At 45.8% G+C, this 23,378-nt stretch overlaps 1 protein-coding gene and 1 long non-coding RNA gene across 3 annotated transcripts in view; one reads left to right on the forward strand and one right to left on the reverse strand.

The window, feature by feature from the left end:
• GATM (glycine amidinotransferase) overlaps positions 1 to 8,713 on the reverse strand; it is a 33,161-nt gene extending 24,448 nt beyond the window's left edge. For both annotated transcript variants that reach the window (XR_013979244.1, XM_080980493.1), the window contains exon 1: positions 8,565 to 8,713. Coding sequence is in view for 1 of the 2 variants with exons in the window: in XM_080980493.1 (XP_080836619.1) it covers positions 8,565 to 8,633 (69 nt within the window). In the remaining variant the exon portion in view is untranslated. The remainder of the gene's footprint in view (positions 1 to 8,564) is intronic.
• LOC308462757 overlaps positions 1 to 23,378 on the forward strand; it is a 226,437-nt gene that overhangs the window by 93,075 nt on the left and 109,984 nt on the right. The gene's annotated exons all lie outside the window — the stretch shown is intronic.

Here is a 23,378-nt window from a genome sequence, read left to right on the forward strand (position 1 = left end):
CAGCCCAGAATTGCATTGGCTTTTTTAGCTGCCGTGTCATACTGTTGGCTCATGTCAAGTTTGTGGTCAACCAAGACTCCTAGATCCTTTTCACATGTACTGCTCTCAAGCCAGGTGTCACCCATCTTGTATTTGTGCCTCTCATTTTTTTTGCCCAAGTGCAATACTTTACATTTCTCCCTGTTAAAATTCATCTTGTTTGTTTTTGCCCAGTTCTCTAATCTGTCAAGGTCGTTTTGAAGTGTGATCCTGTCCTCTGGGGTGTTAGCCACCCCTCCCAGTTTGGTGTCATCTGCAAATTTTATCAGGATGCCCTTGAGTCCATCATCCAAGTTGTTGATAAAGATGTTGAATAAGACCGGGCCCAAGACAGAACCCTGTGGCACCCCACTAGTCACTCAGTGTCCATCGTTCTGCCCGGACGCTGAGGTCCAGTGCTAAGGGCCTTCTGGCGGTTCCCTCATTGCGAGAAGTAAGGCTACAGGGAACCAGGCAGAGGGCCTTCTCAGTAGTGGCGCCTGCCCTGTGGAACGCCCTCCCAGCAGATGTCAAGGCAATAAACAACTATTTTACTTTTAAAAGACAACTGAAGGCAGCCCTCTTTAGGGAAGTTTTTAATGTCTAATGCTGTATTGTTTTGAATATTCAGTTGGAAGCCGCCCAGAGTGGCTGGGGAAACCCAGCCAGATGGGCGGGGTATAAATAATAAATTATTATTATTATTATTATTATTATTATTATTATTATTTTACTCATTTTACCCCACCCATTTGACTGGGCTGCCCCAGCCACTCTGGGCAGCTTACAACATATATAAAAACATAACTAAACATTTTAAAACTTCCCTATACAGGGCTGCCTTCAGATGGCTATGGAGTTGGATAACTCATTTCTCTGATGAAAATAGGGATGTCCTAAGGAAAAGTGGGACATTCCGGGATCAAATTAGAAACCGGGATGGCTTCTGTAAATCTGGGACTATCCCTGGATATTTGGGACTGTCCCTGGAAAAGAGGGACACCTGGATAATAAGAATAAGAATAAGAATAATTTATTTATACCCCACCCATTTGGCTGGGTTTCCCCAGCCACTCTGGAGGGTCTGTTCCAATTAACATGAGACATGCAGGAAATTGTCTGGCACAATCCCCCCTGATGTTTATGTAGTGATGCTGGACTGGTCTGGAACTCCCTTCACTGCATGAGGATTGGAGCCACGGTTGTCTTGCACTGCTCTTCATCCAAGCTGCTTCACCTTGTCTCAAGGGGTGGAGAAACTCTTGCAGCCCATGGGCCAAGTTCCATTCTGGGCAACCTTCTGGGTACCACATGTCAGCAGTGGAAGGAGGCAACAGTCATCAGAAAAAAACATAAATAATACCTTTTGTACGAGGCTGGTTTCTAGACACGCTCATGCATCCCTCTGGTCACAGCTCAAGGACTCATTCCAGCCAGGCAAAATCACTCAAGCAGGGTGCAAAGTTTGAAATTCACCAGGCGCGTTTTGCACCTGGTTTTTGGCCACTTGCAACCAAGTGAAAATGCCCTGGGGGGGCAGAATGCTGCCTAATGCATGGGTAGGCAAACTAAGGCCTGGGGGCCAGATCCAGCCCAATCGCCTTCTAAATTCGTCCCTTGGACAGTCCAGGAATCAGTGTGTTTTTACATGAGTAGAATGTGTCCTTTTATTTAAAATACATAAATGTATTTATTTAAAATGTATCTCTGGGTTATTTGTGGGGCTTGCCTGGTGTTTTTACATGAGTAGAATGTGTGATCTTATTTAAAATGAATCTCTGGGTTATTTGTGGGGCATAGGAATTCGTTCATATTTTTTTCAAAATATAGTCCGCCCCGCCCCCACAAGGTCTGAGGGACAGTGGACCAGCTGCCCGCTGAAAAAGTCTGCTGACCCCTGGCCTAATGTCTCCACCATCTGGAGGTATGTCCCCGGAGATCTTAAAAATAAATAAATAAATAATTTATACCCCACCCATCTGGCTGGGTTTCCCCAGCCACGATGGGCGGCTTCCAACAAAAGATTTAAAATACATTAAAACATCAGTCATTAAAAACTTCCCTTGACTGTCTTCACACACATCAGCAACACATCCTGCAGAATTTTCTACCCATTATATTTCATCTGCACAATCAGAATGAATTTCAGGAACCAAAAAGTCACATTGAAAAATATGACTTTCGAACCATCTGGCCCAGAAATGGCAACTAGGCATTCCGTTTTGGCAACACTGACCCTGGTTTAAGGAGCCATTTGGTGCCTAGCTTATATATCTGAGTTTCTAACAATGCCTGCGGAGAGTGGGGTGCAGCTGGGAAGGGCCAGATAGGAGGCCTGGAGGGCCACATTGCAGGGGCTTAGCTTCCTACCCAGAAAGTAGAATATAAGGGAGAGAGGATTGGCTCCAGTTCTCCAGTGCCTGTGTATACAGTGGAAGGCACTTTTCTGAAGCTGAAGCATCTACCTCCATGCAAGGCATAACATATAGGGATATACGCTTGGCTTGCTCCCCCCCCCAAAAAAAAAAACTGTTCCGGCATAACTGGATCAGGCTTGAGGGCAATCTCTCCCTGCTGTGCAAAGCTGAGCATTCCAAGCCACTTAAAAGAAGCTGGTTGCAGTTGTTCCACACCAGCTGTTGGGAAAGGCTAGACAGCGAAGCTGCGGATGAGCAAATATGCCCTATCCTGTTGCAGACTGTTAATGATCAACATTCCCCGACCCAATATGGGAGGGGTATGCATGCCTGCTGGCTCAGCAAAAGAGAGGGAACGGCGGGAGGGAAATAACCCTTCCCTACATGAGGCATGGGGACGCGGGTGGCGCTGTGGGTTAAACCGCAGAACCTAGGACTTGCCAATCAGAAGGTCGGCGGTTCGAATCCCCGCCACGGGGTGAGCTCCCATTGCTCGGTGCCTGCTCCTGCCAACCTAGCAGTTTGAAAGCACAAAAGTGCAAGTAGATTAATAGGTACCACTCTGGCGGGAAGGTAAACGGCATTTACGTGCGCTGCTCTGGTTCGCCAGAAGCGGCTTAGTCATGCTGGCCACATGATCCGGAAGCTGTACACTGGCTGCCTCGGCCAATAAAGCGAGATGAGCGCCACAACCCCAGAGTTGGCCACAAGTGGACCTAACGGTCAGGGGTCCCTTTACCCTTTACCTTTACGTGAGGCATGCTGGCAGATGCAAAGGGGAGCCACACAATTGAAAGGGTTGCCTTCCCCCCCACCCAAGACAGATCAGATCTTGGCTCTAACACAAGGAAACATCAGCGGCATCTACAGTAAAAAAGGGAAAGGGTAAAGGGACCCCTGACCGTTAGGTCCAGTCGTGGCCGACTCTGGGGTTGCGGCACTCATCTCGCTTTACTGGCCGAGGGAGCCGGCATACAGCTTCCGGGTCATATGACCAGCATGACTAAGCCGCTTCTGGCAAACCAGAGCAGTGCACGGAACCACCATTTACCTTCCCGCCGGAGTGATACCTATTTATCTAATTGCACTTTGACGTGCTTTCAAACTGCTAGGTTGGCAGGAGCAGGGACCGAGCAACGGGAGTTCACCCTGTCGCGGGGAATCGAACCACTACAGTATGTAGCTTGCCACAAATCTGGGCTTTGGGTGTAAGGGCTAGAGCAATCCTAAGAGGAAAAGCAGTGTATCTGCTTGCAGATAAATGGGCAGAGTCCTCTCCCTGGGCCAGAGAAAGGATCCTGTAAATAAATATTTTTTTTAAGAAGTGCACACACCAGATGTGGCCAATATGCTAACTGTAATTGTACTTTAAGGAACATACGAACTCTGCTAGATCATACCAACATCCTTTCTGGTCTTGCATTCTGCAGCCAGCCAGACGTTAGGAGGGATGCGGTTGGCTCTGTGGTCTAAACCACTGAACCTCTTGGGCTTGCAGATCAGAAGGTTGGCGGTTCGAATCCCCATGATGGGGTGAGCTCCCGTTGCTCTCTCCCAGCTCCTGCCAACCTAGCAGTTCGAAAGCATGCCAGTGCAAGTAGATAAATAGGTATCACTGCTGCAGGAAGGTAAATGGTGTTTCCATGCGCTCTGGTTTCTGTCAAGGTGTTCCGTTGCACCAGAAGTGGTTTAGTCCTGCTGGCCACATGACCCAGAAGGCTGTCTGTGGACAAATGCCGGCTCCCTCAGCCTGAAAGCAAGATGAGCGCTGCACCCCCAGAGTCGCCTTTGACTGGGCTTTTTAGGAGGGGCTGCAGCCCAGTGCAAGTAGCATCTCCCTTGCATGCAGAAGATTCCAGGTTCATTCCTGAGCATCTCCAGGTGGGGCTGGGAGAGAAGCTAGTCTGGAATGCTGGAAGGCTGTTGCTAGTTAAGAATGGACCTCCAGAACAAATTAAGTATAAGGCAGCTCAGTACAGTGGTACCTCAGGTTACATACACTTCAGGTTACAGATGCTTCAGGTTACAGATTCTGCTAACCCAGAAATAGTACCTCAGGTTAAGAACTTTGCTTCAGGATGAGAACAGAAATCCTGCTCCGGCGGCGTGGCGGCAGCAGGAGGCCCCATTAGCTAAAGTGGTGCTTCAGGTTAAGAACAGTTTCAGGTTAAGAACGGACCTACAGAACGAATTAAGTACTTAACCCGAGGTACCACTGTATAAGGCAGCAGGACAGGAGCGCAACAGCAGCCTCCCTAAATGTATGTTGCAGCAAGTGGTATTCAGATGCATATCACCTCTGCTTACCGCAGGAAATACATAGCCAACTTCACAACTAGCAGACATGGACAGTCTGGGGCAGGAGAGGAAGGAATCTCTTACAGCTGTCAACACAACTGCTGTGTGTCAATCTGAGAAGAATGGCGCACCTTGAACTTTGACACCTCCCTGGTAAGACAAGGCGTGTTGGAGGCTAACTTCTTACCTGATAGTCCACAATACTAAAGTGCACATTCCAGGACTTGAAGTTAAGTCCTGTTGACAAGGCAGCACCTTCTTTCAGTTAACTCGCTCACAACAGATTACAGTGGTACCTTGGTTCTCGAACTTAATCCGTTCTGGGAGTCCGTTCGACTCCGGAAACTGTTCGAAAACCAAGGCGCGGCTTCCAATTGGCTGCAGGAGCTTACTGCACTCAATCGGAAGCCGCGTTGGACGTTGGGCTTCCAAAAAACGTTGGGCTTCCAAAAAACGTTCACAAACTGGAACACTTACTTCCGGGTTTGTGGTGTTCAGGAGCTGAGTTGTTTGACAACTAAGCCGTTCAGGAACTGAAGGTACCACTGTACACACAAAAGCGCAGAAGGAGACAGTTGAGCGTGTTCACATCACGTACCTACTGGGCATTCTTAGTCAAATCGGATTTACAAAATAACACCCATCATTGCTTATTTGAAAAGATCCATACCTGCCTTTCCACTAACTGTGCCCAAAGCAGCTTTACCAAGATGGCCACCTGCCATGTATGTTCTATTTGAGATTCCTGCTCTGCAGGGGGTTTGACTAGATGACATTTGGGGTCACTTCCAGTGAGGCTTCCACAGAGCCTAGGATTTGCTAATCAGAACGTCGGTGGTTCGAATCCCCACGACGGGGTGAGCTCCTGTTGCTCAGTCCCTGCTCCTGTCAACCTAGCAGTTTGAAAGCACATCAAAGTGCAAGTAGATAAATAGGTACTGCTCCAGCGGGAAGGTAAACGGCGTTTCCATGCACTGCTCTGGTTCGCCAGAAGCGGCTTAGTCAGGCTGGCCACATGACCCGGAAGCTGTACGCAGGCTCCCTCGGCCAATAAAGCGAGATGAGCACCACAACCCCAGAGTCGGTCACGACTGGACCTAATGGTCAGGGGTCCCTTTACCTTTACCAGCTCTACAATTCTATGATTCTACATGACAAGACAGGGGCCTAGGAAGCAACAGAGGAACACAGGAAGCTGTCAGGCCATTGGGTCCACCTTGCTCAACATTGTCTATGTTGATTGGCAGTAGCCAATCGAGGGTTTCAAACAAGATTTTCTCCCAGCTCTACCTGGAGATACTAGGAGGTGAATATGTGTGCAAAGCAGATTCTGTACCACTGAGTTGCAGCCAGGAGGAAAGGAACCTTTACTGTATATTATATATATTCAGGGTGGCTTCCCAACCTTTCCCTCTCCATTTCAGCACCCTCTGTGTCACACCCACCATTTCACAGCTCCATTCGATAGTTTAATCCTCCTTCCTTCATATTTCAATCAAGACAGACCCCATCACCACCACCGCTGAATTAAAGGTTTGCTTTCTAGGGTCCAACAACACACACACTTAATTAGCAAATTACTGTTTAGCAATGCATGTTTTGCCACGAGAAAGCAGTATGGAAAGGGGTTGATCAGACACGGATTTAGGGGAGCGTGAGCAGTTCGATTGCACGAGGCATGGGGACTTGGGGGGGTGCCGCAACTATGATGTAGAATGGGGGGGGCACTGAATTTTGCCGCTGAAGTTTAAGACCCCAGGGTCCGCTGCTGGGTTGATAATACCGGGATTATGTTGCTTTGGTTAAGGATATGCAAGATGCTTGTTTGCAGTAATTGTGTGAGAAACCTAGCAATCCAGAGAAAGGTAAGTTTTCTCCCCAATTTATCAGTACAGTGGTACCTCAGGTTACATACGCTTCAGGTTACACACTCCACTAACCCAGAAGTAGTGCTTCAGGTTAAGAACTTTGCTTCAGGATAAGAACAGAAATCGGGCTCCAGCGGCGCGGCGGCGGCAGCAGGAGGCCCCATTAGCTAAAGTGGTGCTTCAGGTTAAGCACAGTTTCAGGTTAAGAACGGACCTCCGGAACGAATTAAGTACTTAACCCGAGGTACCACTGTACACATTTTCCCCTCTCACCTCCTACATGCATGGTAATGGGAATGCTCTTGCCACAAATTTGTGTATTTGGATACAGCACATGGTCACACTTTCATACTGGAATCATCCATCCATCCATCCAACCACAAAAAGTATTACCGTATTTTTTGCACCATAACACTCACTTTTTTCCTCCTAGAAAGTAAGGGGAAATGTCTGTGCGTGTTATGGAGGGAATGCCTACGGGTGGCATGCCTACGGATTTTCCTCCTCTAAAAACTATGTGCGTGTTATGGTCGGGTGCGTGTTATAGAGCGAAAAATACGGTAATTCCTCAGATGCAGCCAGGAAGCATATAACTCAGCCTGTATGAGGACCACCCCCTTCCACCACTTTGACCATTTTTAAAGCTTACAGTCCCTGACATTGTGAAATGGTACATATATGCACACAAAAGGTATGCATTATTTTGTAAAAGTAGCATACATGATGCTGTTCAGCTGGTACCGAACCCCATGCCCAATCAGCCGCTTTAAAACACACCTGCAGCCCCTCTGTCTCTCTCACCTGCCCTGCATATGCAATCCGGACATATACACAACTCCACAGAATATGAAGCTCCGACTCTTGCAATTATGATTATTGCAAGGATTGCAGTGCGAGCAGAGACTGGCTTGGTTAAGGTTAGTGCAATGTGATCATCAGCTCAAGAAGAAGAAATTAGGCAATCTTCACAAGCTGTTTTTTCTTTTATGCACACATAAGCATCAGGTTAAAAAATATATATTTTAAACCCTACAAAGGGCCAGAGATGAGTAAATTAATAGCTGGAAGCAATTTGGACAATGGGACGGGGGAGGGGAAGAGTTTCAAGTGAATTCGGATTTGCTTCCCAAACTTGTAAGCAATATTTTAATTTAAACCATTCACACACACACCCAAATTATGGAATGTTGGAGAAGTTGAGTTATGGAAATAGTTCTATAAAAATGGAAGCATTGCCTTGGGGTTTTTTTAAGGCATTTAAACCCGAAAGTTAAATATATGGTCTTAAAAATTCATATTCAGCAAGGGTAGCTCTCCAATGCAAATTTCAAAAGCAAGAATGTGCTTGCGTTGGAAATTCCAAACATTCAGTCCTGACTTTTTGCCAGATTCCACTTTTCTCTCAAGACACGCACACTCCTTCCAGTCCCTAGAAAGAAGAATTAAGAGAAGCTGTTAATCATAGCCCGGCCCCTTTCCGAAAAGGAGAAGAAAAAGCGTCTCCAAGCCTCAGCAAAGTCACGCTCTCACTCCGTAAGTCCTGCTCTGATGAGCAAGCAGCGTCCAGCGGCGAGAGGAATGCACTCTGCACATGCACAGATTCACTTTCCCCCCCAATCATGTCCTTCTTCCTCCCAAATTAAGTTCTGGTTTAAAATACTGTTTAGGGGGCTTGCCTTGCCTAGAAAGTAGTCGAATGTTAATTTATTAACACCGTCCCAAGTGAGAGAAACATTTCATTGCAAATTCTAGCACGTTTTCATGGCGCAAAGTGAGACGGGGTTGTTTTTAAAAAAAAAAAAAAATTAAAATATACTTTTGTTGCAGTTGCACCCATATAAATAGAGCGCACGGCCTCGATCCTTGGAGAACTGTTCTTTCCTCCCCTTGCCCAGAGCGAGCCATCCGAGCGCCCAGATCATTCTGGGTTTAAGATCGCGCGCACCGGGGTCTCCGCACCTACCCTGGACCCGATGTAATGCACGGCTTCGGCTCCCCGGCTCCCTCCTCGCAAGCACCGGACGCGCAGCATCCCTCTCTCTCCGCGGCTCTGGCGACAGGAATGATCCCTCTCTCGTCCCCTCCGGGGAACACACAGCACGCCTAACCTAAACAGCGAAAAGCGAGAGGCAGTGGGGCGGCCGCGACCCTTTATAGCAGCTGCCGCCTCGCGATTGGCTGGCCCAAAGCGATGGGGCGGAGGGAGGCGGTGGGCGAGAGCCCCAAATTAGCAAGCGGCGTCCGGCCAAGGCGCCTCCGTTGCCTTTTATAGCTTCCAGGGGCGCCTCTCTGGCAGGGATGAATGGGGAAGAGGGTTAAAGACGACCATTCAGATCCGCCCCTCACTCTTTTCTAAGAAAGCCACGGGGATGTGGGGTACGGGGAGATCTCTTGTTTTCCGTGGCTGGATCTGTTGCACCGTGCAGCAAAAGGAAGTGGTAGAGCACCCCCCACACTCGCCCCCCACCCACCCCCGGACTGCACCACTTGACTCCACATGGAGGATGCAATTCTCTGGAATGTTTCCCTACTTAAAAATGTATGAGGGAGCCTGCTGGCCTGTGCCCGGGAATATAAGCCCCTTTAATAGGATGTGTAGCCAGTGCTAGCCCTGCAAAAACTAGACCCGTTGAAGTTAAGAGACATGGCAGCCTTAGCTTTGTTAATTTCAGTGGGTCTGCTCTAAATAGGGTTAGCATTGGATAAAGCCTGTCATGGTACTTTAAAAGGTAAAGGGACCCCTGACCATTAGGTCCAGTCGTGACCGACTCTGGGGTTACGGCGCTCATCTCGCTTTATTGGCCAAGGGAGCCGGTGTACAGCTTCCGGGTCATGTGGCCAGCATGACTAAGCCGCTTCTGGCAAACCAGAGCAGCACATGGAAATGCCATTTACCTTCCCGCCAGAGCGGTACCTATTTATCTACTTGCACTTTGACGTGCTTTCGAACTGCTAGGTTGGCAGGAGCAGGGACTGAACAATGGGATTTGAACCGCCGACCTTCTGATCGGCAAGTCCTAGGCTCTGTGGTTTAACCCACAGCGCCACCCTCGTCCCTTTATCATGGTACTTAGTTCTGAGTAAACATTCATAGGTCACATTCACACAATAAAGTGCTGTGGTACCAATAACAGAAGCCAACGTTGACACCTGACCTAGGCTGCATCTGCACTATACAGTGGTACCTCTAGTTGTGGACACAATCTGTTTCGGGGTACCATTTGCACCCCAAAAAGCCCGCAACTAGAGTGGCACTTCTGCGAAAGCGCGGAGCGTGATAGAGTGCTTCTGCACATGCACGAAGCGCGCGGTGAAACCCGGAATTATACACTGGTGTGATAAATGTACAGAAGAGTTTGGATTTGATATCCCGCCCTTCACTCCCCTTCAGGAGTCTCAAAGCGGCTAACATTCTCCTTTCCCTTCCTCCCCCACAACAAACACTCTGTGAAGTGAGTGGGGCTGAGAGACTTCAAAGAAGTGTGACTAGCCCAAGGTCACCCAGCAGCTGCATGTGGAGGAGCAGGGAAGCGAACCCAATTCCCCAGATTACGAGACCACCGCTCTTAACCACTACACCACACTGGCTCTCCACACTGACTCTCCACACTCTCCACTACACCACACTGGAAGTTCTGGGTCTGCCACGTTTGCAAGCCGAAAAGACGCAACATGAACCTAACGCAACATGAGGTATGACTGTACATTTATCACACCAGTTTAAACAGTCATGGCTTCCCCCAAAGAATTTTGGGAACTGTTGTTTGGTTAAGATAGCTGAGAGTTGTTAGGGGACTACTATTCTCCTCCCAGAACTACAGTTCCCAAAGTTTCCTGTGAAGAAGGATTGATTGCTATTTTGTGTCCTAGGCAAGGCTCCTTGCACCCACCCCTCCTCACCCCCCGAAAATTCTAACTTCCCTTTTGAAAAGCAACATACTTGAAGATAAAAAAAGAAAAGCAAAAAGCTTGAAATTGCTACATTTATTTTAAATTGCAAGAATGTGAAACACAGCAATATTTGATGATCTTTCTCAAATACAAAAGAAAATGTTTTAGCACACAAATCACTTTTTGAATACTCTTGTCCATTGTGATGTTAAAATTCAAATCTCTTAAAAGTTTCAAATTCAGGGACATCAAAACCTTTTCCTTTTCAAATATTCAAATTTTGTCAGCAATTTCTTCAGGTCAAAGTGCTGATATTTGAGTATGCTCAACTGATATACTTGCCAAGCCAACTGGTCTCTTTTGCAACGTCGCTGAGTGTAAGTTTTTATAAGCTTGAGCTTTGAGAAACTGCGTTCCCCACATGCCACCAACACTGGAAGTGTGAGAAGAATCCTTAGACTGAGCAACAGGAACATTAGGCACATTATCCATTAGTTTTTGCTGAAGTATGAAGAGAAGTATTCCTTGTGAAGCGTAGACTTTGGAAGTCTTTGAGCTATTGCTATAAGTTTACAACATAGACCTTCAGCATCAATAGCTTTATGTACCTCTATCAAGAGGCCTTATGTACCTCTTAAGTAGATTTTATGTTGATATTGTATTTATCACACAGGAAGCCAAATACAGAATTACAGTGGTACCTTGGTTCTCAAACTTAATCCGTTCCGGAAGTCCATTTCAAAGTGTTCCAAAACCAAGGTGTGCTTTCCCATAGAAAGTAATGCAAAATGGATTAATCTGTTCCAATTTAAAAACAACCCCTGAAACAGCAGTTTAACATGAATTTTACTATCTAATGAGACCATTGATCCATAAAATGAAAGCAATAAACAATGTACTGCAGTCACACAATCAATCAATAGCTGAACTGGGTTCCACACAGTCACAAAAACAAAAAAGAGCCGCAAAAACAAAAATGCAAAATAAATAGCAAAAGCAGACAGACCTCAGCATAACACTCTAAACGGAAGAGTGGCACTCAAATTGGAGGCGTAACACTAAAAATGGAGCACATTCAGCTTCCAAAAAAATTCACAAACCGGAACACTTACTTCCGGGTTTGCAGTGTTTGGGTTCCAAGTTGTTTGAATACCAAGGTGTTTGAGAACCAAGGTACCACTGTATATTGTTGTACCTGTTGGAATCTCTCTTCAACTAGTGTCAGAAAGTTCTTCCTGATGCTTAGTTACATTTCCTGTAACTTGAATCCATTGTTCTGAGTCCTACCCTCTGGAGCAGGAGAAAACAAGCTTGCTCCATCTTCCATGTGACAATCTTTTTGATATTTGAAGATGGCTGTCATATTTCCTCTCACAGTGCCTTGGCTCCTAGGCCAGACTGGTGGAGCTTCCTGTAGGCGTGCTACAGCTGAGCCATAGCCCCTCACCCCTTTTGCACCTTGCCCCGGGCCCTGGCGACCTATGCTATGCCACTGGCTCCCACAGTTCTTTGGGGGAAGCCATAACTGTTTCAAGTGGGATCATAGCACTTTAAATGCATGATGTGAATGTGGGCATAGATTGCTTGTTAATAGGTTCCTTGCAGTTAGAAAACTCCATGGCCGGTGGCAGCAACGATTCTGATTACCAGTTGCTGGAAACTGCAGAAGGGGGAGGTTCTCTTGGTAGCCTTCTGGCTAAGCACCCCTCTTCTAAGCAAATGAGTACTGCTCTGGCTATTCCTGACTCTTGCATGTTTAGAGCATGGTTCCTATTGGAGAGTGAGTGTGGGGTTTTCCTTTCCATATTGATGGCAGGATACGCCTGGATTGAGAACGGTTCTGTGGCTGTAGGCACACCCCTTACGTGTGCAAAAATGCATATATTGGGGGAAAGCGTGCATAAAAATGCATATATTCATGAAAAAATAACACAAAATTGCATTATATTAGAGGACTTCGGTTTCCAAAAATGTGTACATCAGGAGAAATTGCATACAAAAATGTGTCTATTAGGGGGAAATTCACACAATTATGTGGATGAATTTTAAGGAGGGCTTTTTAAAAATCACAAACAGTTGTGCAAATGTGGGGAAACAGGACGTAAGATTGGGAAAAATGAGAAATGGGGAGAAACAAAAAATGACAAACTTGCCCACCCCTAATCTAGAGCCATCCCTGAAATGATGATTCAGGACAGCTTGATAACCTTTTCCAGATCAGATAGTTCCAAAAGTTTAAACATTGCCCCCACCTGGGGAAATTGCTTTCCTCTTGATCTGCCATGAACCTTTGGAATGTTTACTGTGCATTTTTGCACAATGAGTGAACTTTAACATTTAATAAGGGTGGCATGCAGCTGGAATCTGGCACTTAACAGTACGTACAGTAGACAGCAGTCCTCCTTTGTGAACTTGTACAGTCATACCTTGGCTGTCGAACGAAATCCATTCCGGAAGTCCGTTCAACTTCCAAAAATGTTTGAAAACCAAGGTGCAGCTTCTGATTGGCTGCAGGGGCTTCCTGCACTCAATCGGAACCCACCGAAGCCGAGTCAGACATCTGGCTTCCAAAGGACCTTCGCAAATTGGAACACCCACTTCCGGGTTTGCGGCATTCAGAAGCCAAAACGGACAAGTGCCAAGGCGTTCGACAAACAAGGTACGACTGTACAGTGCTACCTCGGGTTAAGTACTTAATTTGTTCTGGAGGTCCGTACTTAACCTGAAACTGTTCTTAACCTGAAGCACCACTTTAGCTAATGGGGTCTCCTGCTGCTGCCGCGCTGCTGGAGCACGATTTCTGTTCTCATCCTGAAGCAAAGTTCTTAACCTGAAGCACTATTTCTGGGTTAGCGGAGTATGTAACCTGAAGCGTATGTAACCTGAAGCGTATGTAACCCGAGGTACCACTGTAATCATTTTGCAAACACGTAAGCTTTCATGTAATTATCACTGCCTGGAATGCATACATTTACTTTCCCTCAGACCTAATAATAATAATAATTATTATTATTATTATTATTATTATTATTATTATTATTATTTATACCCCGCCCATCTGGCTGGGTTTCCCCAGCCACTCTGGGTGGCTTCCAATCAAGTGTTAAAAACAATACAGCATTAAATATTAAAAACTTCCATAAACAGGGCTGCCTTCAGATGTCTTTTAAAGATAGGATAGCTGCTTATTTCCTTCACATCTGAAGGGAGGGCGTTCCACAGGGCGGGTGCCATTACCAAGAAGGCCCTCTGTCTGGTTCCCTGTAACCTCACTTCTCGCAATGAGGGAACCGCCAGAAGGCCTTCAGCACTGGATCTCATCGGGCTGAATGATGGGGGTCCTAATTTATATATTTTTCACAGTCCAAAACCCTGCATATGAGCATTATACCTGTCAGTTTAGGATAACGCTTCATGCATCTGATGTAGTGGACTCCAGTCCATGAGAGCTTATGCTAAGGTTCCCCAAACTTTTAAGGCCTGGTGGCATATTTAGAATTGTAAGAAACTGTTTCAGGCACAGGTACTGTCGGTGAGTCGATACCACATTTGAGAAATTGGTCAGTTGCCTGCCCTGGCTGGGGTTGAACTCCTCCTGAAATAGGAAGTACAGTGGTACCTTGGGTTAAAAACTTAATTCGTTCTGGAGGTCCGTTCTTAACCTGAAACTGTTCTTAACCTGAAGCACCACTTTAGCTAATGGGGCCTCCTGCTGCTGCCACGCCGCCTTTCTCATCCAGAAGCAAAGTTCCTAACCCGAGGTACTATTTCTGGGTTAGTGGAGTCTGTAACCTGAAGCGTCTGTAACCCGAGGTACCACTGTATATAGTCTGTGGCTGCTTCTGAACCCAGCTGGAGTTCCAAGTAGCCTCAATGTCCAAAAGTGTTTCTTTATCAACTGTGGCTGGTATAACAGCTATGACTGTTCTCGGACCAGGAAAGTTTGCCCTCAGTAGCTCAGGCATGGGTGACCTAAAGACTGGATTACTGCAATGCACTCTATGTGGGTCCTCCCTTGAGCTCTAAGAGAGAAAGAGTGACTGGCTGAAGTTCACCTCTCAATCTTCATGGCTCAGAAGGAATTTCAGCCAGGTCTCCCAAGTTCTCGCACACCCTATTCATTGCGTCCCACTGTCCCTCTGATCGCTCTGCCTCCAGCAAATAAAGAAGAGGCATTAGTAAAATAAATGAGCGTTCTGTCCATCACAGGGTTTATGTTTAATTAAAGCAAGAGCCTCCATGGGTGAAAACACACTTGTGATATTTATGTCTTGTACAGAAATGCACATTTATGTCAAGTCTAAATTAAATTTCCCCGCTCCCCCAGTGGAATATTATAGCCCCAATTCAATGGTGCACTCAGACATCTGCTAAGACTGGGTTAATGGAATTCAATTGAGAGAATCCTCTTTTTTTATTACTAAAACTGGCATCAGTTGAAAAGAAAATTTAAATAAAGGATTTGGACCATTAAGATTCCTAAAAATTCTAGGCCATTCAACTCAGATAGCCCCAACTTAGGTAATTAATTATTGGCTCAAGGTTAACTCTAAAGGTCCCCCTCTATGCCATCTGCTGGCTTTGAAACTTTGGTTCACCTTTAAGCAACTTGACTGATCAGCTGTTTTTGAAACTTTGGTTCACCTCTAAGCAACTTGTCTGATTAGGAAAACTCTGACTCTGCATATGTCTAGGGGCTGTGTGCATTTGCACCAAGAACAGCTGAACTCTGCAAGTCATATGAAGCATGGACTTGCTTACTTGTCATCATATAGTTTATATTTTACTGCATTACTTCATTTCAAAAAGATCTGTATAATTTTCATCACTTATTCTGACTTTGCAAGTCATGGCAAGGGGCAAACAGGTTTGCAGTGCCAGCAGAATCACCATGCTAAATAACACATTTAAATTCAAGCAATTCTGTACTCTGGTGCAACTGTCCTGAGCATTCGGCTAGGGACAAGGGATAAACTCAGTTTGGTTTGCATCTTAATGGGAACCACCTAATTCATATGTGTTTAACCAATACATGAAGGGATACACAATTATCTTTTGAAATTTGCACTTCTCTGTTTCTCCAGCCAACAATGGGTACAAAAATGCATACATCGGCTGAAAATGTGCATAAAGATATAGACATTGCAAAAAAATATATACACTGAAGTAACTTTCAAAGATCGTTATTAGGAGAAATTGCTTGCAGAAATGTGTTTATAATTCAAAACGAATTTAGTAATGTGTATGTTAAGAGAAATTCGCATAAAATGCTGGTGAATTTTCACAAGGAGCTTTTTAAAAAATCACATATTTCTGTGGAAATGTGGAGAACTGAGTTTAAGAGCGGAAAAATGAGAAACGGAAATTGGTAGGTTCATCCATCCCTACCTGCAGACCCCGAAGAGTTGTAAGCATGATCTAATATCATTTCCCCAGTCAGAGCTGAGCTATAGACAAGCTGTCCTAGATGACCCCGGACATGGAGACCAGGTGTCAGGGACAGTGCTGAGGAGGAGTGCTCTGAGGAGGAATGGTGGGAGCCTCCCCCTCCCCTTGTTCCTGATCAGGATCCTGAAACTTCCCAGGAGCAGGAAGACAGTATAGATTTGGAACAGTGGTTTGCAGAGGGACATAGTTCAGAAGGTAGAAGCTAGGAAATACTGGATGGGGAACAGCTACCCTGTTTTCCCGAAAATAAGACAGTGTCTTATATTAATTTTTGCTCCCAAAGATGTGCTAGGTCTTATTTTCAGGGGATGTCTTGCTTTCGGGAAAACAGGGTATTCCGGGGAGGCCCTATGTTCGGGGGAGGCCTTATTATCGGGGAGGTCTTATTTTGGGGGGGATGCCTTATATTACAGTGAGAGGCAAAACTGGAAGTAGGCCTTTTGGGGGGGGGGGATGTAGGAGAAGAAAGTAGAGACATCACCTTGCCAACAAAGGTCCGTATAGTAAAAGCTATGGTTTTCCCAGTAGTGATGTATGGAAGTGAAAGCTGGACCATAAAGAAGGCTGATCACCAAAGAATTGATGCTTTTGAATTATGGTGCTGGAGGAGACTCTTGAGAGTCCCATGGACTGCAAGAAGATCAAACCTATCCATTCTGAAGGAAATCAGCCCTGAGTGCTCACTGGAAGGACAGATCCTGAAGCTGAGGCTCCACTACTTTGGCCATCTCATGAGAAGAGAAGACTCCCTGGAAAAGACCCTGATGTTGGGAAAGGTGGAGGGCACAAGGAGAAGGGGACAACAGAGGACGAGATGGTTGGGCAGTGTTCTCGAAGCTACCAGCATGAGTTTGACCAAACTGTGGGAGGCAGTGGAAGACAGGAGTGCCTGGTGTGCTCTGGTCCATGGAGTCACAAAGAGTCAGACATGACTAAATGACTAAACAACAACAATAGAGTGGTACCTCAGTTTTTGAGCTTCTCAGAAACCGAACGTTTCGGAACCTGAACGCCGAAAACCCGGAAGTAAATGCTTCCGTTTTTTAACACACCTTGGAAGTCAAAAGGCTTCCACTCCATTTCTTTTTTTCAATTTTCTCCATTGACTTTGCTGACCACCCTTTGCACCTTGGTTGTCGAATGTTTTGGAAGTCAAACAGTCTTCCAGAACGGATTACATTTGACAACCATGTTGCCACTGTATTTTCTTTTTTAGAATAGAACAGATAATCAGTATTTTATCTGTCACCATTTAAATTTAGACTTGACCGGCTGCAATTTACTCACAAGTAAAAGAATCAATCCTCGTGGTTGTTTTTCCTATTCCTTTTTTTGCAGCTGCTGCAGGAACTGTAAAAATCCCCATGCCAAGTATTCAGTCCTCATTTCCAATAATACAAATCCTCTTTCCAAGACATAAGCTTGGCCATTAACTCTCTTGGTGGCCGTTGGCCAGCTGTTATCTCTCAGTCTCGGTTCATTTCAGGCCAACCATAGATTAAAAAAAAATAAAATAAAATTGGCCACCTGAATTAAAAACGCCTGTTTGCTTAGCTCCTGCAACTCACCAGTATAACCAGCCTTCTTGCCAGGAGGTTGGAAAGTAGACAAATTGAACATCAATTTTCACAAATGGACCACCTGCCAGGCAGTCAGCAGTGCCTGGATTACAGGTGGAATAAAAGGATCCTGCCCACCAGCAGCTAGGAGATGACCCCCATAGCTACTGTTTTAGAAGGTTCCTAACACAGTGGTACCTTGGTTCTCAAACTTAATCCATTTCGGAAGTCTATTCCAAAACCAAGGCGGCCTTTCCCATAGAAAGTACCTTAATGCAAAATGGATTAATCCATTCCAGACTTTTGAAAACAACCCCTAAAACAGCAGTTTAACATGAATTTTGCTATCTAACCAGACCATTGATCCATAAAATGAAAGCAATAAACAATACTGCAGTCACACAATCAATCAATCAGTAGCTGAACTGGGTTCCACACAGTCACAAAAACAAAAGAAAAGAGCCGCAAAAAACAAAAACACAAAATAAATAGCAAAAACAGACAGACCTCAGCATAACACTCAAAACAGAAGTGTGGCACTCAAATCGGAGGCCTAACACTAAAAACGGAGCACATCCGGCTTCCGAAAAAATTTACAAACTGGAACACTTACTTCCGGGTTTGCAGTGTTTGGGTTCCAAGTTGTTTGAGTACCAAGGCATTTGAGAACCAAGGTACCACTATAATTGAAATTGAAATACTTTATTGTCACTTGTACAACTTGTATACAGTGAGATTACACAAGCACACACCCCCCACTCAGCTCTCTTAGTCTTAATTCCCCTCATTTACTGACGCACACCCACCAAACCCGAAAGTCAGCTGCCCTGTTGTTATCTTTTCATTCAGCAGCCTAACAGCCCACAGATAGAAGCTGTTCTTTACCCTGTTGGTGTGACTAATCATGCTTCTATATCTTCTGCCCGAGGGCAGGAGATCAAGAAAGTGCCCGCCAGGGTGTGAATCATCCCTGAGAATTTTCCTCACTCTCCTGAGGCAACGTTCTTCCGCGATGTCATCCAGCAGATTCACGGGACAGACCATAATATCTTGTGCTGTATTCACCACCCTCTGTAGGCACTTCCTATCAGATGATGTCAAACCAGCGTACCACACCGTGATGCAGTATGAAAGGACACTTTCTATTGTGGACCAGTAGAAGAAGATCATCAAATGTTGATTGACATCGTTCTTTCGCAATATTCTGAGGAGATGGAGTCTCTGTTGGGCTTTCTTAACCACCTGGGTTGTATTAATTTTCCAAGTAAGGTCTTCACTAAGATAAACTCCTAGGAATTTAAAGGAAGTGACTCTCTCCACAAAGCCCTCCCCGAAGTACAGCGGGGGTAGTTCTCCTCTCTTCCTCTGAAAGTCCAACACCATCTCCTTTGTCTTGCTGTTATTAATGTGCAAGTTGTTCCCTAGGCACCATGTACTGTACTCAGAGAGGGGCTAGGGTGGAGTTCATAAGTAACATTAAGTACCTGCCCCTAATAATTCCAGCAGGAAAAGATTAGCCTATAAAGCTAATGTCTGTTCTGAAGAAGCATGTGAACCCCAAGTCACATCTACACCATGCATTTAAAGCACTTGGCTTCCCCCAAAGCATTCTGGGAACTGTAGCTTACGCCTCATAGCTACAATTCCTAGCCCCCTTAATAAACTACAGTTCCCATTATTCTTCGGTGGAAGTCATATGTGTTAAATGTACTTCAAATGTGTACAATGTGACATTTATCCTAGAAATCAGAGAGGGATGGGGGATGCAATCAAGAGTGGACATGTTAAAAGTTGATAAAATTATGGCATGGACTGGAGAAAGTAGATTGTAAAATTCTTGCACAACACTACAGGTTGAGGCCATCCAATGAAATCAAGGGGAAGTATATTTTGGAAAGGGAAAAATTCACATTTGGAACAACAACCAAAAGGTTGGCTCTTGAGGTTATCTGCCCAGCTACAGATTCCCTTATGGCCCCATAAGTGAGCCACAGATCACTGAGCACACAGAACACTTTATAGTGCTAGGATAAATGCTGTCAGTGCAACATACCTAACCCGTGTGATGATGAACCAGTTTAACTTATATCCTTCCCTGAAATTGTTGAGCAACAGAGCTCAAAATTCAATTTCTTACACTCCACTGACCACCAGCTTTTGTTAGTTATTTAATCTGAGCTATGTTTTGAGAATACCCAGAAGAAGAATCCGCTTTGAAGAACTTAGAAGAGTATAATTTTTCATAGCGGTGGATCTAAAGAAGGGGGAGCTTGGAGGACCTCAATGAAAGTCACAAGCCCCACCCCTGACTCCTCCCACCTTTAGCCAAATTTTGTTCTATATAAGGTAAAGGGACCCTTGACCGTTACATCCAGTCGCAGATGACTCTGGGGTTGCGGCGCTCATCTCATTTTATTGGCCGAGGGAGCTGGCGTTTGTCTGCAGGCAGCTTCCGGGTCATGTGGCCAGCATGACTAAGCTGCTTCTAGCGAACCAGAGCAACGCACAGAAATGCCGTTTACCTTCCCGCCGGAGCGGTACCTATTTATCTACTTGCGCTTTGACATTCTTTCAAACTGCTAGGTTGGCAGGAGCTGGAACAGAGCAATGGGAGCTCACCCCGTCATGGGGATCCAAACCGCCAACCTTCTTATCGACAAGCCCTAGGCTCTGTGGCTTAGACCACAGCGCCACCCAGGTCCCCTTGTTCTCCATATATCCTTATAAAAATAGTAGCTGAGAGGACCATAAATGAGAGATGAGCCTCTTCTGGACCCCTGTAGTTCGAGCCCTGTCAACCAAGCAAAGAAATTGTAGTTGGTGAGTTCTGCAGCCTTCACCAGTTATTCAAAACCTGCCACCTCTAAATAAAATTTGTATTCATTGCATCAGAAAACTGAATGGAGGAAAAAGATTCAGCATACGACAGGGATGGGAATCTGTGGCTCTTCCAGATGTTTCTGTACTAACATCATCCCTCAGCCTTGGCTGTGCTGGCTGAGCACATCAGAGCTGTAGTCCAATAAGACCTCTCCTCCTCCCAGAGGGGAGGAGTTGTGAGCGGGAGCAGCAGGGAGGCATATTCGGCTCCCTGCTTCTGATTGCCTCTGCTGCCGTGGCCAAGCCTTTCAGCCGGCCAATAGGGCCGGCTGGTGGGCGGGGTTTCACTGCATATAAACAGCCATGCGGCAGCGCTCTGACCCCAGTCGGTTCCTGCTTGCATCGGATCTCCCCATAGCTGTCAACGTTTCCCTTTTTTTAAGGGAAACTCCCTTATTCCAAATAGGATTCCTCGCAAGAAAAGGGAAAAGTTGACAGCTATGGATCTCCCGCCCTCCCTCCCTTTTAGGTCAGCTGCCTCTGCGTATTGACCTTGCTATGGACTTCGGTTGGTTGCCTTGTCACAACTGTTTTGGTATTGGCGGTTAGGCATTGGAATATGTGTACTGTGTTGGAGGATTGAGTATGGCCATCATCTACCCCTCCTCTTTTGGGTATTCCGTTAAAGGAATCTGGTGGTTGTGGATCCTGCCCAATGCCCTGCTGGTGGCTAGGGCCATAGCACGACCCTCGGTGACGTCATGGGGAAGCTTCCAGTTGTATTTGCATCAACAAGCTCCTCCCACTGGTTGTTAACCCCTGAAATGACTCCCCGCTGAGCAGGGTGGAGTCATGTATTGCTGTTTTATCCAATGCCTAAGCCAATACCACTCACATGCTGTAACCAATAAAGTTGTGGCTGCCTTGCTGTGGCGAAGGGGCTTGAATAACTCAGAGAAGCAATGAGCTATGCTGTGCAGGGCCACCCAAGATGGACAGGTCATAGTGGAGAGTTTTGACCAAACATGATCTACCTGGAGCAGGAACCGGCAAGCCACTCCAGTATCCCTGCCAAGAAAACTCCATGGACAAAGACAATATGAAAGTGAGAGCTGGACCATAAAGAAGACTGATCGCCGAAGAATTGATGCTTTTGAATTATGGTGCTGGAGGAGACTCTTGAGAGTCCCATGGACTGCAAGAAGATCAAACCTCTCCATTCTGAAGGAAATCAGCCCTGAGTGCTCACTGGAAGGACAGATCCTGAAGCTGAGGCTCCAATACTTTGGCCACCTCATGAGAAGAGAAGACTGCCTGGGAAAGACCCTGATGTTGGGAAAGATGGAGGGCACAAGGAGAAGGGGACGACAGAGGACGAGATGGTTGGACAGTGTTCTCGAAGCTACCAACATGAATTTGACCAAACTGCAGGAGGCAGTGGAAGACAGGAGTGTCTGGCGTGCTCTGGTCCATGGGGTCACGAAGATTCGGACACGACTAAATGACTAAACAACAACAATTTTGCCCATTAACCTAAAATAATGTGTCTTTGTGTCTTAATCCCATGCGGGTGGCAGGTCCTCGACTCACAATATGTGGAAGCTTCCACATTCACTGCTCCTAGTCTAGAGTGAGTAACAGCAGTTCTTTGCGCTTCCCGCTTTTCCGAGTCCTCCCAGGGACTGAACATACACACAAATCCTGTGCTCTGTTACTGAGCTACATTCCTGTCTTCCAAACGCGGCTCGCTTCCTTCTGTGTCAATACACTCCAGTCCATGCCGTCAGTGGTTCTAATACGTGACATCTTACACTCTGCTATTTTGAAAGGGAGTACAGTGCTGAGTAGTGAAAGGCACGGACGTTTCGGGAAGCTGCTCTCTGGGATATATTTCATTCATACCAACATTCCTTCGAGAGCTTGCTGCTCACAGCATGGGTAGAAGAGAAGCCCGCCAGCTGCGGTTTCCAGTGGTCTAGATTGTAAGAACAATATTCTCAAGTCACAAACGCTAAGCAGAACGGCTCTGGGGAGACTTGCAATAGCACACATTTTTTTGCATGCATGCTCTTTGCAGGAAAGACACTGCAGGCAGCTCAGCGTTTCCAGTTTGCCACGTAGTATTTAAAAAAGTATTTTAAAAAAACATATATATTTTTTAATCTCCTTCACGATGAACCCAAAGCAGTCTTAGAGCTGAGAATTGCAGAGGGGTTGCTAACAGCACAGCATCATGTGTGCACTCGGGATTTAATGGGGAACGTGTAATATTCCCTGAAAAAATAAAAGGGTATTTGGTGTTCTTGCATCTATGTGCATTGGGACTTGTGTACATGGTGCAAGATGCTATTGGGCTGTATCCAACGCTCTCTGCTTGCCTGGGGCTGCTTGCGCTAGCAGACGGGTGAGTTTTAACGTTACACAACAGCATAGCTGTCAACGTTTCCCTTCCCCCCCCAAAAAAATTATCTTTTTTATAAACTTTTTTTTATTCAAAATTAAAATAAAACATATTATCCAGAAACATATCATCCTTATTCCCCCCCATTTTTCCTCCCCCCCCCACAAAACCCACCCAAACCCACCTCCCAGCTTCCCTCAGTTCCACTCTTTGATTTCTCTAAGAATGCTGTTTTCTGCATGTTTCCTTATTTTTAAGGGAAATTCCCTTATTCTGAATAGGATTCCTCGCAAGAAAAGGGAAAAGTTGACAGCTATGCAATAGAGGGATCCAGCGCTACAGTTGTGCTAGTAGAAACTCATCAGGCAGCAAATCGCCCCATCTCTCGTGCAGCGAAGCAACCAGCAACTTGCCTATGCATTCTATTGCACAACAATTTTGGCTGAAAGATAAAGAAGCCTATGAAAGGAAAGCAGGAGTGGCTTTGAAGTTGCCCATCAAAGGTCAACAGCAGCTGGGCAGCAGAATGAGCAGGGACACAGGTCACCTAGTCATAATTTTCCCGGCTATGAGGGCAGGACGTACTTCACTCCTATCTAAATTATGCTAATTATTTCTAAATTTGAATATATACATATATGAATTGGTGTGTGCATAT

This window comes from Podarcis pityusensis, assembly GCF_964106645.2.
Source record: "Podarcis pityusensis genome assembly, chromosome: 14".
Classification (NCBI taxonomy): domain Eukaryota; kingdom Metazoa; phylum Chordata; class Lepidosauria; order Squamata; family Lacertidae; genus Podarcis; species Podarcis pityusensis.